Here is a 16,549-nt window from a genome sequence, read left to right on the forward strand (position 1 = left end):
GCAGTCTGATGGGTTTAAACTATTTCAATTTACAACAAATTCAGTAATAAAATCCTCCATGTTTCTAAAAAGATTTGTGCACACTATAGGTTTGTCTGGCCAGACTGTAGAAAACAAAAAAACAAAAACAAAACCAGACTATAGGACGACTGAAACAGACTATTAATGACTATTAAAGGGAAGACGACTATTAGAGAGAAGTAATAATAATTACTGTACGTACCAGACTATTAAAGAAAAACTTACTCTTTCACTGTCTTGTGCAACATCTGACAGCAAGACACCTTGAGATTTATTGTTGCTTTCAAACTTAGGAAGAGATCTCATGTGTAGTTTAGGTATTTGATTGATTTCCACTCCAGACGGAGTGCAGGTTACATCGACATTCTAAATAATCCCTCTTTTGTTGGTGTTAACTTCAGCTCAGCTGTGCTCTTATCATTGGCTGCTGAGGGGGGGCTGTAACTGAGGCTCTCACACAGGCTGCATCTCAGCTTGTTTCCATGTGATACGACCTCCAGAGATGCATCTGACCTGTCCTGTACAGCACATGTGTCTTCTGGTCCTGATGATAAGTTGATTTCACACGCACACAGACAAACTGACCTCCACTTCCCTCTTTTGGGATGAACACAGGTCTGCGCTTGCGATTTCTTTTACTAACGAACAAAAAGATTTTTATTTTTATTCTACAGTTCCACACATCCCTCTGTAAAAACATGATGGAGACAGATGCAGGACGTGGGTCCTTTTGTGAACAGATGTCAACGGGGTGGAGACTGGTGAACGACTTCTGACCCCATGTGACGTATTTACCCACATTACATGCTTTTGTTTTTATTTTCATTTTTCAGAGGACGCTCTGACCCAACCCTCAGCCTTACAGGAAGCCCTGCTTCCCTGTGGCTCACACACAGACATGATGTAGGTTTGTTCAGAGGATGTGAACCAGTGGTCGTCACACTGACACACGTCAACAACAACACCCTCTTAAAGGAAGCCATAGATGGCGTTACTGCAGACACCACTAAGCTACTGAAACATTGGATGCTACAGGCCACAAAGAGAGCCTGTCTAAATTACACTTTGTTTAGACAAAGGTTATTTGTATGGGGCATTGTAATTACAGCTGATGGCAAATCCATCTCATCCAACAGAGTTAAAGCAATTTGAAACCTGCCTAAACCGTGCACGTATAAACAGCTTATGTCTTTTCTAGGTCTTCGTTCTTATTGTAGGAACTTCATTCTTAACTTTACTGTCTTTGAGGCCCCACTCAGGGTTCTGATGCAGACATCTTCATCGTCCACTTCTTCTCTCACGTGGACGTCTGAGGCTGAACAACGTTCACTGACCTCATGCTCACTCTTCAGTCGGCTCCTACTTTGGGTCTTCCTGATCTGACCCTACGCGACCTTTCACTCAAACAGTGAATGAGAAATCAGGTTGTACGACTTCTGTTCTTTTGTCCTCATACTGTGTCTTTGATTCTTTTGGAATAGATCACATCTTTCTACAGCCCGATGGCTTAGATGCAACACCACCTTGCTCAACATGCTAAACATTACTATCAAGATGTTATCTTGAAGTCTGGCGCTTTGCTAAGACACTACTCAGGCTGCAGAGTTGATTGTATTGACTCAAGCTAGTAAACCAGCAGAAGGAGAGTCTTTTACCATCTACACAGACTCCACATATGCTCTGTAGAAGCATAGGAAAATTTTGAAGTCTGATTGCAAACCTATCTCACATTATGATAAGGTTCTGCTTTGCTGGACGCTGTCCTGCTGCCTACTGTACAGCTAATGCTGTTTGTAACCGTCCGACTCACACCCTCAGTGACGACTTTGTTTGTGCCGACATGCAGCTGCAGACGCTGTTTGTGCCGACATGCAGCTGCAGACGCTGCTGCGAAGGTCACTGCCCAACAACCCCTCCCTCTCCTCATCCTCGTTCCCTCTCCTCATTTCCTCTCTACCCTTTCCTTCCTCATCTCCCTGTGCTTTAAACACTTTCTACCTCACAAGAACGCAGACTCTGGCTGACGAATGGTTCCACCTGTAGCCATGGAGTCTGGTTTGAGCCTGACGACAAGCTGTGCCGCCCAAACACTTTTTCCCCACAATTCAGATTTCCCAACAGGTAAAAACAGGCGACAGGACCACTGCAAACCATCCAACCAGGGGGCTGGTGATCGTTAAGGAGTTCAGGAGGAAGCATTGGGACTCCAAACGGTGGCGAGGCCCCTTCCAGGACCTTCTGACGACCAACACGGCTGTAAAGATCGCAGAGAGAGCGACTTGGATCCACTCCATCCAGGAAGGTCTCGGATCCAACAGCCGACCCTCCATCTACATCTCACGGAGAAAACTACAACTAACGAAAAGAACTGAGAAGGACGACCCTTGCTGTGCTCACACACGCACTGAGGCGAGGCTGCGTTGACCGTTCAGCTAAAGGTGTGAGCCAAGCGCCCCCTGAAGCTGCGCCGGTGAATCACACTATCAGACCATACATCTACACACACGTTCCTGAGAAAACACACACACAAGCAGCCTTCAGTTGCCGACGCTGGACGACGTGTAGACTCTTCACATCACAGGAGTGACAGTGACTCAGACGACATTGGGAGGAAACCTGGCGGTGATAACAAATCCCAAGTGTCTCTGTGATCAGCTGATCACAACCTGAAGAACCCCAACGGACAATCAATACTTCAACACATAGGTTGGAAACAATCTAACGCTACTGTTCAACAGGAAGAAGCAGATTGTTACAAGACATCAATTGTAACCTTTTTTTTGTTAAACTTTTATGTTACTTGGATTATTGTCTTAATCATATGATGTTTCTATGTAACTTTTAACACTATTTTTGAATGAGATAATTTCACAACAACATTGAGTTTAAATATCCTAAAGTTGATTTGGTGTTTGATTTGCTCACAATCACTTTATTCACTGCTACAATTAGTTTTTATCCTTCATCTACAGATGAAAGACAACACAAGTGGAAATATGCATCATCATTCTGGTTAAATCCCTGATTCTCCTATTCATTCTAGACGCAAATCTACAATTAAAGATCGGAAAGTTATCCCACTGGTTAGAGGTCTCATCATGCGTGCGACCTCAGCAACACTCCTATATCAAATGACACAATGCACTATGTTCAGAAACCCTGACTCTAATTCACTAATTACTTTGACGATGGTCTTAGGCTATCTGATCACAAAACATAATCTGATACGAATATGATTATTGGCTTATTTTCGTCACATGCCTATACAGAGGTTATTCTTGTATAACTACCCACCAAAACAGCTCCCAACCTTTTATCCCTAAGTTACTTGCATTTTATGTGAAGGTGTATTTTTGAATCTTGATGAGTTAATACACTTACTGTTTCATTTGTAAGGGCTGTTATTATTTCGAAATGCAATGTTTGACAATTTTTATTATTTTAGTGTTTGATTAATGAGTAATCAAAAGGGGGGAATGTAATGGAAAAATTTTGCCTTTGTGCTATTTCTTATCCAACACAGTCAACATGTGCTGGTTAGGTGCAATACTGAACATTCTTACACAAACAACTAATCTCTTGCGCCCTGTCGTACATCTAGTCTAAACATCTGATGCTCCATTTGACTGACTAATAATTTATGATATATGATCAACATCCATGCTTTTTATTTGCTTTCCCCATTATTTTTATTTTCTTTATTATTTCAATAAATCGCACAAAAGGACAGTCCACAACAGGGTGTGTGTGTGTGTGTGTGTGTGTGTGTGTGTGTGTGTGTGTGTGTGTGTGTGTGTGTTTGCTGCCTTGGTGGTCTCTTCCTCCGCCGACTTTGGTGCCTCATATTGCGGACCAGATGTGGCGCCAGGGGATGTGGTCCCCCTTTCTTGGCATGGGGGTTTCTCCTTGTGGACTTCCTACAGACAGCGAGTCCTCAGACCCTCCCACTGGGGGGAGAGTTTGCCACTGGTTCTCCTGGGGTGGTCCTTTCTGACCTTGGGTGTCGCTTCTTTGGCTGCTGCAGCTGTGCCTGGGGGATTCTGTGTGGGCAGCTCGGTTCGCGATGCCTGCACTGAAGATATGTGGGTCTCCTGGCAACTAGGTCTCTCCCTCTGTTGACTGGATGGCGGCCGAGCTCCTCCCATCACCCTGGCTTTCACAAGTGGAATTGTTCATGCTCCAACAGCTGTCTCACCCTTTTGGTAAACCATGTTATTTTACAGCTTTACTTGTGGCATTCAGCCTTTGTGTCATTAGGGGCGCTCTCATGTGTTTTGTTTTTTTCTTTCATGTTCATTTTCTGTCGGAACCGACGGGGGGAGTTTGTAACAATACTAACCTTGTAGTGTGACACACAACACCAGAGCTGATAGACAGGCTTCCTAATCTTAACTGTAAATACTGCTGTCATTTACTGTTATCACTATTAATAATGCTTGATGATGATAGTTGCAATATTATAAATCACGGCAATTAAGTATTATATGATTATGTTTAACAATATATATGTATAGATGTATGTATGCTAATTTTTTTATGTATGAGTGTATGCCCTAACATCATTATAGGTATTAATATTAATTCGATAGCTAACTATAGTACAGCAGGTATTTACAGTAGTTATAAATGTGTCTGCCTAAGGTATATCTTCATTTATTTATTTTTGATTTGTTTGGTTTCAGCAGCTGGTTTTACTCTCTCTACACTGCTGTAACACCAATGCGTTATTGCAGAAGCAAATAGAAGTAAAATAGTGTGGAAAAATCTATTGTGACGAATACATAGTTTTATAATTGTTTAAGTTCTAGAGCTTTACCATGCCCCTAACAATAACAACAAAAAGCTGAAGCAGGTTGAAGAACTCTGCCACAGTAATATGTTAAACCACAAGCCAAACAGCAACTGTTAGGCTCAATGAATTTTACAAGGTATTCAATTAGTGAACATGTGGTAAAAGACTGAGGCCTGAATTTATAAAAAATAATTGAATTTTTTATTTTGACAGATGTTCATAATGAAAAATGCATATTTAGAATTCAGTTAATACAGACAGACGTCTGTAGGTGTGTAGATGAGCACCAAGACAGAAATTATACGATGATTGGGTATGAATATTAAGACACAATTAAGACAGCATCATAACTTGATGATCTTATTGCCAAAGACATGATATACAGTAAATATTACATAATTACAGACGTTCACCAAGTGCCATCCTGTGCTGGTGTCATGACAGGATAAGTATGAGACCAACCATAACAATAGTAAAGTTACTGAAATTCACATTGTATGTGCATTCAAACTCTGAGAGACACAATAAAAAAGAAAATTTCAGGAAATCACATTGTATGATTTTTAAAGAATTTATTTGTCCTGCAATGAAAATAAGTATTTTAACATCTGAGAAAATCAGTGTAAACATTTGGTACCGAAACCCTTGTTTGCAATCATAGAGGTCTAACATTTCCAGGAGTTCTTGACCAGGTTTGCACACACTGTAACAGGGATTTTGGCCCACTTCTCCACACAGATCTCCTTTAGATCAACCAGGTTTCAGGGCATAGAACATACAGTAATTTATCTTACAGTATTTATCTTAGTTTTAAATTTGCTTTTAATTTGAAACAAACATCAGGGATGTAAGGTAATAACACTCAGATATTTTGTGGTCACAGCCCTCCACCTCTGCCCTTTCACTACACACTAGACAACTTGTTAATTAAACATGTTACTTTGTGTATATGTTGAAATATTTGACATGACTGTTCTGTGTCATATCATCAATCAAAATTCAAACCGCTGACAGGTAATTATCTTGTTTTATTGACACATGTCAAAAGCGTTTGACAAAGGAAAGAATTGAAGCACGAGGTGTAGCGCGGCAAATCATGGGCCATGTCCAAAACAACAAATCCCATTATGGAACAATGTACAAAGGTGGTGTTATGTGATCATCATGTGTATGGCTGTCTACATGGTTTATGTGGTGAAAGGATGGCTTCAGGACACAGTAGGTGAACTGTGTTTGTTTAAAGGTGTTAATAAACCCCTTTTTTATTTTTATGATATTGCTATGAGTTTCTCTCTCGTTTGTTCTTACTGAATCTCTCTGAGTTGGACCTTCATGTAGTAAGGTTTGGGAGTCTGAGTGGCCCCATACACTAGCGTGTAATCTGGTTCTCCGGCATCTTCAGGCCATATGAACTTGAACTTCTTCAGCAGAGTCACCATGATGAGGAAGAGCTCCATACGAGCCAAACCCTCTCCCAGACATGTACGAGGACCTGATCATGTATCAGTAGTGACAGAAGTAAAAGACTTTAGAGTTAGGCTCAGTTAACGTAGCTGCACATGCTACTGCAAGTATGAAAAGCAATAAGACCTACAGTAGTAGTTGTGTTTATGACCTTGTACCTGCAGAGAAAGGCATGAAGGCCTCAGGTTTAACAAACTCGCCCTTGTTGTTGAGGAAGTTTTTAGGGTTGAAGTCATTTGGGAATTTCCATTGTCCTTGTTCATTCAGCAGTGATGAGAGGTTTGGAATAATCACAGTACCCTAAACAGAAAAGATAAATCGAATTACACTTGTATTTAACTGTAACTGTAGTGGCTTCATCATTGTGAGCCTTTAAAATTTATAATGATCATTTCAGATGCAGAAAAGCTGTAGTACTGTAGATGTGTTTTACAGCCAGTTCAAATTCAGATTACAACTCTCACTGTATTACAAATTTTGGAACTCATAATCATCTTAAACAAAAGTTTGAATCTTTAGGTGTCTAGCGAAAACTTGTAAAAAACATTAAAGTTCTCAGGAATCCGAACCAATGGATGCAGTAGTGGCGCATAGGAACAGTTTAGCAACATTACAACAATTACAAATGTTGTTTAGTGTAATCACGTCTTATCCACCAGGAATATGCACATGTGCATGTACTGTACAGTATGTGATGCAGAAAGAAAATGACCTGTACACAAACTGAGGGAAATCTCACTTAGATTATGTATAATTATTGGGCCGTATTCGTCTTCTAATTAGCCAAAAGTAGCCTTTTACCTTGGGAATGGAGTATCCCATCAGATCTGTGTCTCTAGTTGTACAATGAACAACACTGAGTGGAACAGTGTTGGCTACCCTCTGTACTTCATGGATCACAGCCTGGACGGAGATAGATGTTCAAATTCAGGAGGGTGCTTATCGGACTTAGGCCAAAAAAGAGACAACACTTGCTATCAGTTGGCCAGTACTGTAGCAACTGTGCACATTAAATGATTATATTAATGATAATATACCACACCTGTGTGAAAGGCATGTTGTGCCTGTCATCAAAGCAGATCTGATCCTTCCCTTCCATCACCTGATCTATCTCCTGTTGACAACGCTCTGAGAGGACGGAGGGGTACGGGTTAAGTTACTCACTTATACACATAGTGAAATGTTTACTGTAACTCATGCTAAGTCTTACAGATTCCACAACACTACTATTAATACATGTGTGTATAAATTAAGAGTAAATGTAGTACTAGCTGTGTCCATGATCAAAAAGAATGTACTGAGTAGCCAGTAGACACACTTGGTTGTCTGTGAAACGTATTTCACACATGAATAGATGGACAGAAAATATTTACTTTAGAAATACACACAGGGTTGCATAATCCATGACAGTAATAAGCCACTGCAGACACACCTTGTATGTCTGGGTGGGTCATGAGGTAGAGGAAGCCAGTGAGAAGGGTGTTGGAGGTAGTATCAGTCCCAGCAAACTGAAGATCTATCGCGTACATTATCAGTTGTTCTTCTGAGAATGTAGTCTTCTCACTGTCTCTCTAACCAGAAGAGAAGACAAGTTCAATTAGTTTCATTTCCCTACATTAGATTGATATAAATGAATGAGTCAAACATACAATCGTGAGCTGGGCTGTTACCTTGGACACATGCTGGACACTCACCTTTTCCAGTTCATCTAGATAGCAGTCTAAAAAGTCTCGAGGCTCTCCAGGGACTCGGCTCTTCTTGTGCTCTCTTATTAATTTTTTTGCAAGTGTCCTTACAGTCTGAAAGAACATAATTCCGAATTCATGATGTGCATCAGTTACAGTTTGAGTGGAAAGAATAAAATACCTACATCACTATACTAAAGCTCTAAAACTGACATTTATTTCTCCTTCTTTAATATTTAACATTAAGCTGCTATTCCTGTATTTTGATGATCTAATATTAATATTTAGAATGAATACCCAGATTTATTTAACATACCTCCATATTCCTAAAGGCTTTAGTAAAGGGCAGCGGCAGGCTGCGGATAAATGGAAGTGAATCATACAACTGTAAAAAACAAAAACAATATGATTGATTATTGATCTAAATTTGCAATTTGCAGAATACTGTTCCCCCCACCACACCCCCCCCCCCCCCCCCCCCCCCCCCCCCCCCCCCCCCCACACACACACACACACACAATTACACACACACATGTACACTGTATACTGCTGTATATAAGTTCCCCACTCGCCCCTTCCTTGGAGCAGTTTTATACCTGCAAGCTCAAGCCTGGGAGCTTGAGGGTCCTGTGCACTTTCTTAACTGTTTCTAGAACTGCACTCTTCTGGACAGAGGTCTGAGATGTTGTTCCTGGGATCTGTTGGAGCCACTCTCTCCCAGCTTGGGAGTTACAGCCACTAGTGTTCCTATCACCACGGGTACCACCTTTGCCCTCACTCATGTTCCTTCTTGCTAGGTGATGTTGCTATCACCTGGGATTGCTACATCTATCACTACAGCCTTGTTCTTTTGTTTGTCCACCACTAGTATGACGGGTTGGTTGGCCATTACCATTTTTCCAGTCTGTATCTGGAAGTCCCACAGCATCTTAGCTGTCATTCTCACAACACAAATGGTTGCTGGTGGTGGTTGCTTAGTGGATGCTTTATCTAGTAATAATACAGATTTAAATCTCAATAGAGTGAATGCTTTGCAGCAAGCTTAAGAACTTGAAAAATATGAAACATATGAATATGAAAAATGGAAGCACACTTCTCTTTAAAAAGCTGAATATTGTGATGTTTGAATGGTTTCTGTATCTGAAAGTATGCTGGTCTAGTTAGATGCAGAAAAACGTATGTAATAATAATAATAATAATTGAACTAGATAAAGCATTTCCATAGAAAAATGTACAATGAATGCTGCCATGCTGAATGTATTCCTGGAGAAATGCTGAAAGTAGCTAAAACACTTAGGCCAACTGAAAATAGCTGAAGCATGTAAAGAACAGATGAATGTATTAAAAGAGAATAAGTTATTTAAACAGAGCTGAATGTTTGCATAAGAAGCTGAAGCAGTTGCATTTTAAATTGAGAAAAGTTGAAAAAAATTAGCTGAAATTGAAATTAAAGGAACAGCTGAAAATACAGGAAGACACAATATAACTAAATGTAACAAAAACAACTAAGAAATGCTGAAACATAAAAATAATATCTCAAAGTGGTTGAGACTAAAAAAATATGAGAAAATAAAAATATAGTTGAATACAGTATATCTATATCAGAAAAGGACATAGCATTCAAAACAATATTTACCCATCAACAAAAAGATTTTTAGCTAATACCATTAACATCTTATGAACTAACATCTTAGAGTATTTAAATAAAAAGCTGACAAATGTAACAGTATAATGCATAATATAATAAAGTATAATAAAAATGTTAATGTTGTATGTTTGCTTTCATAGTTAAAGGATCTAAAGTGTGTGTTGGTAATTAAACTGTAAATTAAACTGTAAAAGATACTAAAAAGCTGAACAATAGATTGATAGTTGAATAGTTTTGTTTGTTTGTTTGTTTTTGTTTGAAGATTGTTTTGTAGTTCAAATGGTCTCTGTAGCTTAAAGTATGCTGAAGTAGATAAAGCTGAAAAAGCTAGAGGATTTGAAAATAGTTTTTCATTCATTTCCATGGGAGAATCTTGCTGGAAAACGCTCAATAACTTAGCTTCTACATGCTTCCAGCATTCACTGTATAGCACTGTATAGTTGTATACAGGAACATCTGCGCAGAGTATGGACTGGAAACCCCAAGGTCAAAGCGGGAAACACCTCCCAAGGTGGTAGAGAACGAGCGAGCCAAGATCCTGTGGGACTTCCAGATACAGACAGACAGAATGGTAATGGCGAACCAACCAGACATTGTGGTGGTGGACAAAGAACAGAGGAAAGTCATAGTGGTGGATGTGGCAATACCAAGCGATGGCAACATCAGGAAAAAGGAACATGAGAAACTAGAGAAATACCAAGGGCTCAGAGAAGAACTGGAGAAGGCTTGGAAGGTGAAGGCCACAGTGGTTCCTGTGGTGATCGGAGCACTGGGGGCAGTGACCCCCAAATTGGAGGAGTGGCTACAACAGATCCCTGGAAAAACATCCGAAATCTCAGTCCAGAAAAGTGCAGTCCTAGGAACAGCAAGGATACTGCGCAGAACCCTCAAGCTTCCTGGCCTCTGGTAGAGGACCCGAGCTTGGAAAACTTTTCTTTCAATGCACTAAACCCTGTGTGGCACATTATCACCACCCCCACAGGTGGAAGTTGGTTTTGCTGCTCTCACCAAGTTAAAACTGATGGGCAGCAGCGCAAAGGACAAGGGTATATATTTATGCCTTCTCCTTATTTAATAATTGGCTTATGATTTATTTATTTATTCATTTGGCTTTTGTTTTGTATTTATATAAAATTAGATTAAGATTAAAAAACTTTATTTTATTTATTTATTTTTTATTTATTTTTATTTTTTTAACTTTAAAAATTATTTTGCACACTTTGATCGCTGTCACAGTTGGAGGTACAGAGAGAGATAAGAGATAAAGTTGCTGCCAGCAAAATGTTGATGGCAGCAGGCTAAGGTTTTACTTAACCATAAACTGGCTGTGACTCACCATAGCCCATGGACCATTGATTGCCTTGTTAATCTGTGTCAAGCAGCGGACAATCTCTTTGTTCAACTCGTCATCATACTCGTACCGTGTCCCAAACAGAACTTGGCAGATGATGTTAGTGGCTGCATAATGGAACATAACCTGAGGACTCATCTTTATGCCTGTAAAATATGTAATGCGGATCTTGTATTACGTAAGTCTTATAGTGAGTTTCACTGGTGTAACAACTGATTACACACCAATGTTCTTCTCCAGGGTTTTGATGATGTGTTGTATCTCTCCATGAATCCTGTCCTCCATGGTGTTCTTCCCCAGACCAAAGTTCCTCAGGGTCATCAGGGCAAAGCGACGATGTTCTTTCCATCGAGGGCCGTAATCTACCACAATTACTCCTACAATAAATGTGTTGATGTGTAGAGAATATGATGAATATTTCCATGTCAAGAAAGATTTTATATTACTTAGTTAGAGTTAGAGTCTGAAACTAGGTTCCAAATTAGAACCAAATTCAAAAGAATCAGGTGGGGACGGTAAAATAAATTATTAAATTGTACTGCTATGTACTAAAGGTGGGACCATGGTTTCAAATTGAATATTTTATATGTTTTAAGTGGCATTCAATAAGCCTGATGTGTGGAGAGACTCTCTCAGACTTTCCCTCTGTGATCAGTAATTAGTTCTATTCCCCACAACTGTGCTTCCCCTCTGCTTCCCTACATAATTGTACAGTAAACTCACACAGCCTGCCAGACTATGCTGGGTGATTACAGTACCTTCAACAATGACATCCTCACTCCTTGCCACTCATTGCCATCAAATCTGTATATATGGAAAGGTTTCTAGACTGCAGTTGGGTATTTCTTACTTTTTGTCATTCCACATTCTTCTTGCTAGCTCTTGTTAAGCCTTGCTCTAGTTCTTCCCTCTCCATGTCAGCCACGCTTTGCTCTGCATCTACAGTACTGTACTGTAAGACGTGCATTGGTGCCTCTCATATGCTGAGTCATGGTTATGTTCAGCCACATTTTGTTCATGCTATGCCTAGCTTTTGTTTAGTCGTGTTCATGCCATTTCAGCCACTCTCTGCCCTGCACATGAGATGTGCATTGTGCATGTTAGCTCTGTTTTAGTTAGTCTTATTAGTTATCTTGTGCTGTTTCTTTGTTTAGGTTTGGATCAAAGAGACTGTTTTACTTTTATTCTAGTTCTGTGTGGCTCTGATTCGGCCCAAATGAGTCCAAATGAATGGACTCGACCTGCCATCTTTGATGGTGGGTCTTGACAGACCCAGCCATCAGCAAACCCAATCAAAGCAGGTCAAGGAGCCCACGTCATACAGACTCTGTACAAGCTCCTGGCCACTATCCCCAATGCATCTGATGTACAGACCTGACAGTTGACTTTAGACTGGGCCAGGGCTGTTTGTTCCTCCACTCCCTGGCTAAAGGACTGCGAGGGTTTCTGTGGGGTAAAACAACTTTTTTTCCCTTTTGGCAGCTCTCGTTTGCCCATTGCCCCTTGTAATGCTGTAGCTCCACTGACTGTTTTAGGCTTCTCTGCTGCAACTGTGCAACTGGGTCCACCTTCTTCTGCCAGGTCCCCAGTCTTTTTTTGGCTCAGGCTCACTACAACTGGTGGATTGCCCTGGTTTGATGGACCCCCCTGCTTCAGGCTTCAGTTTGTCCCCTTTAGAGGCTCGGGCTATCTGTAAAAAGTTGAAGGCCTAGGGCTCCCCACACTACTTACCTTTCTCTTACCACTCAGCTCCTGACACAGCTCCCCCACAACTCACCCATGCTCCAGTTTCTGTTTCACACCTGGCCTCTGGAACCCCTGCTCCACATTTCTCTGCTTCAGCTCCATGCCCTGCTCCACGTTTCTCTGCTGCAGCTCCATGCCCTGGTCAAGCTCCACATTCTGCCACTAGTCCACTTGCCTCCACGTCCTGTCCATGCCTTGGCTCCGCGTCCCGTCCATTCCTCAGCCAGTCTCTGCACCTGCCTTTTGGTTCACATCAGCTCCACGTCTTGCTGCTGCATCAGCTCCATGTCCTGCCAAAATGTCAACCACAGTCCCAGCTCCATGTCTGGCCTCATTGTTTGTTGTGGTGCCTGCTCTACCCCGCCGGTACTACAGGAAGAAAACATTGTTCTTGGCCTAGTAGAAATGGGAGTTGGACACTTTTGCACCCTCCTCCCTACTGCTTTTGGAGTATACAGTACCTGAACCATGGCCTGAAGCCAGGGCTCAACACGCGACACAGCTCTTGAACTCCAGCACTGCTGCTACAGTGGCTTGGCCAGTTCCACCTGCTTCAGAGCCCAATGCTGTGGATGCCCATGCTGCTCATCGCCTCTATCTCCCGGTGTCTTCCGGTCTGGGGGTGACCACGCCTGCCCTTGTTCCTGGTCCTGTTTTCTGTGGTGGTCAAAGGAGGACTCCTTCTGCTCAGCCGCCACAGTGGTCCCACCTCAGATGACGTCTGTTGCCACGGTGTGTCCAAAGTTGTCCAGGTGTCGAGTCTTTTGTTTAGTTGGGTATTTCTTACCTTTTGTCGTGCCACATTTATCTTACTAGCTCTTGTTCATATTTTGCCGAGTTCTCTGGTCATGTCAGCCACGCGTTGCTTTGCACATACGGTAAGATGTGCACTGGTGCCTCTCATATGCTCAGCAATGTTCAGCCATGATTAGCATGTTATGCCATGCGTAGGTTTTGTTTAGCCTTGTTTAGCCATGTCAACCACGCTCTGCACTGCACATAAGATGCACATTATGAATGTTAGCTCTGTTTTAGTTAGTCTTATTAGTTATCTGGTATTGTAGCTTTGTTCTGTTTATTATGCATTATCCCCCTCCTGGCTATGTTGGTTTCCTTTTATCAGGAGTGTTTTTTGTTTGTCTATTGTTTAAGTTTGTATTAAAGAGACTGTTTTGACTTTTATTCTAGTTCTGTGTGTCTCTGACTCGGTCCAAATGGACTCGATCTGCCATCTTTAATGATGATGATGGTCTTGACAAATATTTCTATAAATTTGTAAATCTTTGCAGGGATTACTTAGAGATTTTTGCTTCTGAGGCTTTCAATCCTTATTTCTGCACTGAGGTGTTTCCATACAGTACATTAGCAACCTAAAGCTCACGTATAAGCCTCTTTACAGTAGGTAAAGACAGTCAAAGACGATCTTATCTCACAGATGTAGTCTTATATGAAAGTATAGTATAGACCTTTCCTGTGGGTGACATCATTAATAAACATGTCCTGTGGTCGTCCAGAGAAATCATGAGCCTTGTTCACCAGAGCTTCTTTCAGGGCTTCCACTCCATTAATAACAACAGTTCGGTTGGGGCCAATGAACAGGCTGTAGACATTACCGTACGACTTCCTTAGCTGAAAGAACACAAAACAGTAATAATGAAATAATATACTTACTAGATAGTAAAACATTGTGTGTTTCAACTGTGAATTGTGGAAATGAAGGGTAAAATTTAACTTGTGGCATTTTCTCGAAGGTTAGTATTATAAGTAGAATTTGTTCTATGCAATATCTAACATCAACAACTTTGGAGCCATATAATGTGGTATAAAAAAAAGGCAGAGTGCAGTGTTTGACCTTTACTACTGGTTGCATTGGAGGTGGTTACCTCTGTACAAACAGTGCTTGTGTAAATATTGTATCTCATGTGTAAGGACGATCATGTCATTCTGAATGGATTGTAAGTTGTATATGCTTATCAAACATTTCATAAAAAGTTTTGTTCTTAATAATATCACTAATATGAATGCATTTAAGGCATTTATTAATCATCACTTATTTTAATGTCTCACCCTCTCAAGGTCCTTCAGAGGGTTCTCAAGGTTCAGGTTCAACAGATTTCCCAGTAGTGGCAAAGCGGGAGGTCCTGGAGGAAAGTTCTTGGGCCTTCGGGATTTGAGTTGAAGGATGATGAAGCACACGCAGAGCGACAGCAGGATGATTGTAGCAAACATGGTGGACTGGATCAGACTGAGCTGAAGTGGCTGCAGGACCTGAATGACCTGCTTTATAAGGACGACCTGCGTCCTCTGGGAGTGCACTTTGTTCAGTGTATGAAAGGTGAGTGAGAAGGGGACAGGTTGAGTCCTGACCTTCTGTCTTCTCTGGTCATATTTGGTCTACTGCTTTCAAATTACTCAGCATTTTTCAAAACCTTTTGTAAAATCTTTGCACTCATTCAAAGTTTCACTTTCACTAATACATTTCTATTTTCTGCTGAAAATGTTTTTAGTGACTAGAGACTTGTGAGAAAACCATAAAGTCGTAAAACCCTAAAAGACACAACATATGGACAGCAGGCAGGTGGGTGCTGTAGGATGGTGGCCTGCCTTTTAGTCGTGAACAGTTCAACATACAGTTCAGTATACAAGCCCTTGAAATTTGTCTGTGGAATATTTTCTGATCTAAAGTATTAAACTTGCAGTTCAGTAATGATATTTGTCAAGTACAAAAAAACCTTTGGCCATCAAACTGAGAGAAAAATAGTTGACCCCCCACCTACGTAAATGTCGTTTCTGTAACTATGTCACCTGAATTTCTCGTAGTGGTTGTGCTTTTTGCTGTGAGTACACTAACATAAGTACATCTGCAATAATGGATTTACTACATATTAGTTTAAATATTTATTTGGTTGGATCGGTGAGGACTTATACTGTATGTTATAGTGTACCTTTCTAACCTACTTTTAGAAAAAATATTGTACGAATCTGATATAAAATCTTTATAAAACAACAAAGCACGAAGTAAAATTTTCTCCTTTTTCCTGGTTAAATGAGCCGTCGCTATAGTTGAACTGCGATGCTTACAGTAACAGCATCGCGACCACTGCAAAACATTAATAGCGAATAATGGAAACAATGGATCTACTGCTGAATGGAACCTACTGAAATTGCAATAATTATTATAGGATAGAATTTACTGTGTAAGCTGGTAAATATTAACTAATGAAATCTATTTTGGAAACTGCAATTGGCCTTTTTCAAAAAGGTTGGAAATTAATAAAACATGTTCACATGAACATTGTTCCTCCACAGTATTACAGTACTTAGTACGTCATGGAGTATTACCACAGCAAATATAAACTTATATTACTGCCTCGTTTTGGCATAATTCATTACACAGTTGCATTAATATCCAGGACTGAACTTTGACCTTGAGTTCCTCAATTTAGTAAAACAGAGTACTACTTAGTACTTAATACTAGTACTTGTTTATGTTTTTTTTACATCAAATCAGTGAATATTTCCAAACATACACTGTGAATTCCATAATTTCTGAAATTAAATTTTTCTTTAGGACATTAGCGCTAATATCATCTCCATTGTTCACTAGAATGAGTCTCTTGGCTCTTCTCAGCGATTGCAAACCTATTACCATAAGTATGTATCATCCACCAAGAAGCACTATGAACAGTGATGAACACTGTTGTGAAACATAATTCAAATACGATGCAGATTGTTTCAAGCCCCCCCGAGAAGCGCCACTCACATTCAGTGCATACACACCTTACAGGCATGTTCAATCAATAGATGAATACAAACAATAAATAAATACAAAACAAAACCCA

The 16,549-nt window shown here is 40.5% G+C and overlaps 1 protein-coding gene across 2 annotated transcripts; it reads right to left on the reverse strand.

The window, feature by feature from the left end:
* Positions 1 to 5,821: 5,821 nt before the first annotated feature.
* LOC114857670 (cytochrome P450 2J6-like) lies at positions 5,822 to 14,974 on the reverse strand. 2 transcript variants are annotated; one of them, XM_029154385.3, is made up of 11 exons: positions 14,775 to 14,974; positions 14,174 to 14,336; positions 11,186 to 11,338; positions 10,947 to 11,107; positions 8,279 to 8,347; positions 7,972 to 8,076; positions 7,710 to 7,848; positions 7,320 to 7,405; positions 7,079 to 7,180; positions 6,436 to 6,577; positions 5,822 to 6,305 (listed from the first exon to the last, which is right to left on the reverse strand). In XM_029154385.3, exons 1-11 carry the CDS (start codon positions 14,934 to 14,936, stop codon positions 6,118 to 6,120), a joined length of 1,470 nt encoding a protein of 489 aa, XP_029010218.1. In that variant the 5' UTR covers positions 14,937 to 14,974; the 3' UTR covers positions 5,822 to 6,117. The 2 variants fall into 2 exon arrangements, with proteins under 2 accessions (XP_029010218.1, XP_055365869.1); XM_055509894.1 differs by lacking the exon at positions 14,775 to 14,974 and adding an exon at positions 12,739 to 13,076 and having other exon boundaries at positions 13,169 to 14,316.
* Between the last annotated feature and the right edge of the window lie 1,575 nt (positions 14,975 to 16,549).

The sequence above is a fragment of the Betta splendens genome, chromosome 6 (genome assembly GCF_900634795.4).
Source record: "Betta splendens chromosome 6, fBetSpl5.4, whole genome shotgun sequence".
Lineage (NCBI taxonomy): Eukaryota > Metazoa > Chordata > Actinopteri > Anabantiformes > Osphronemidae > Betta > Betta splendens.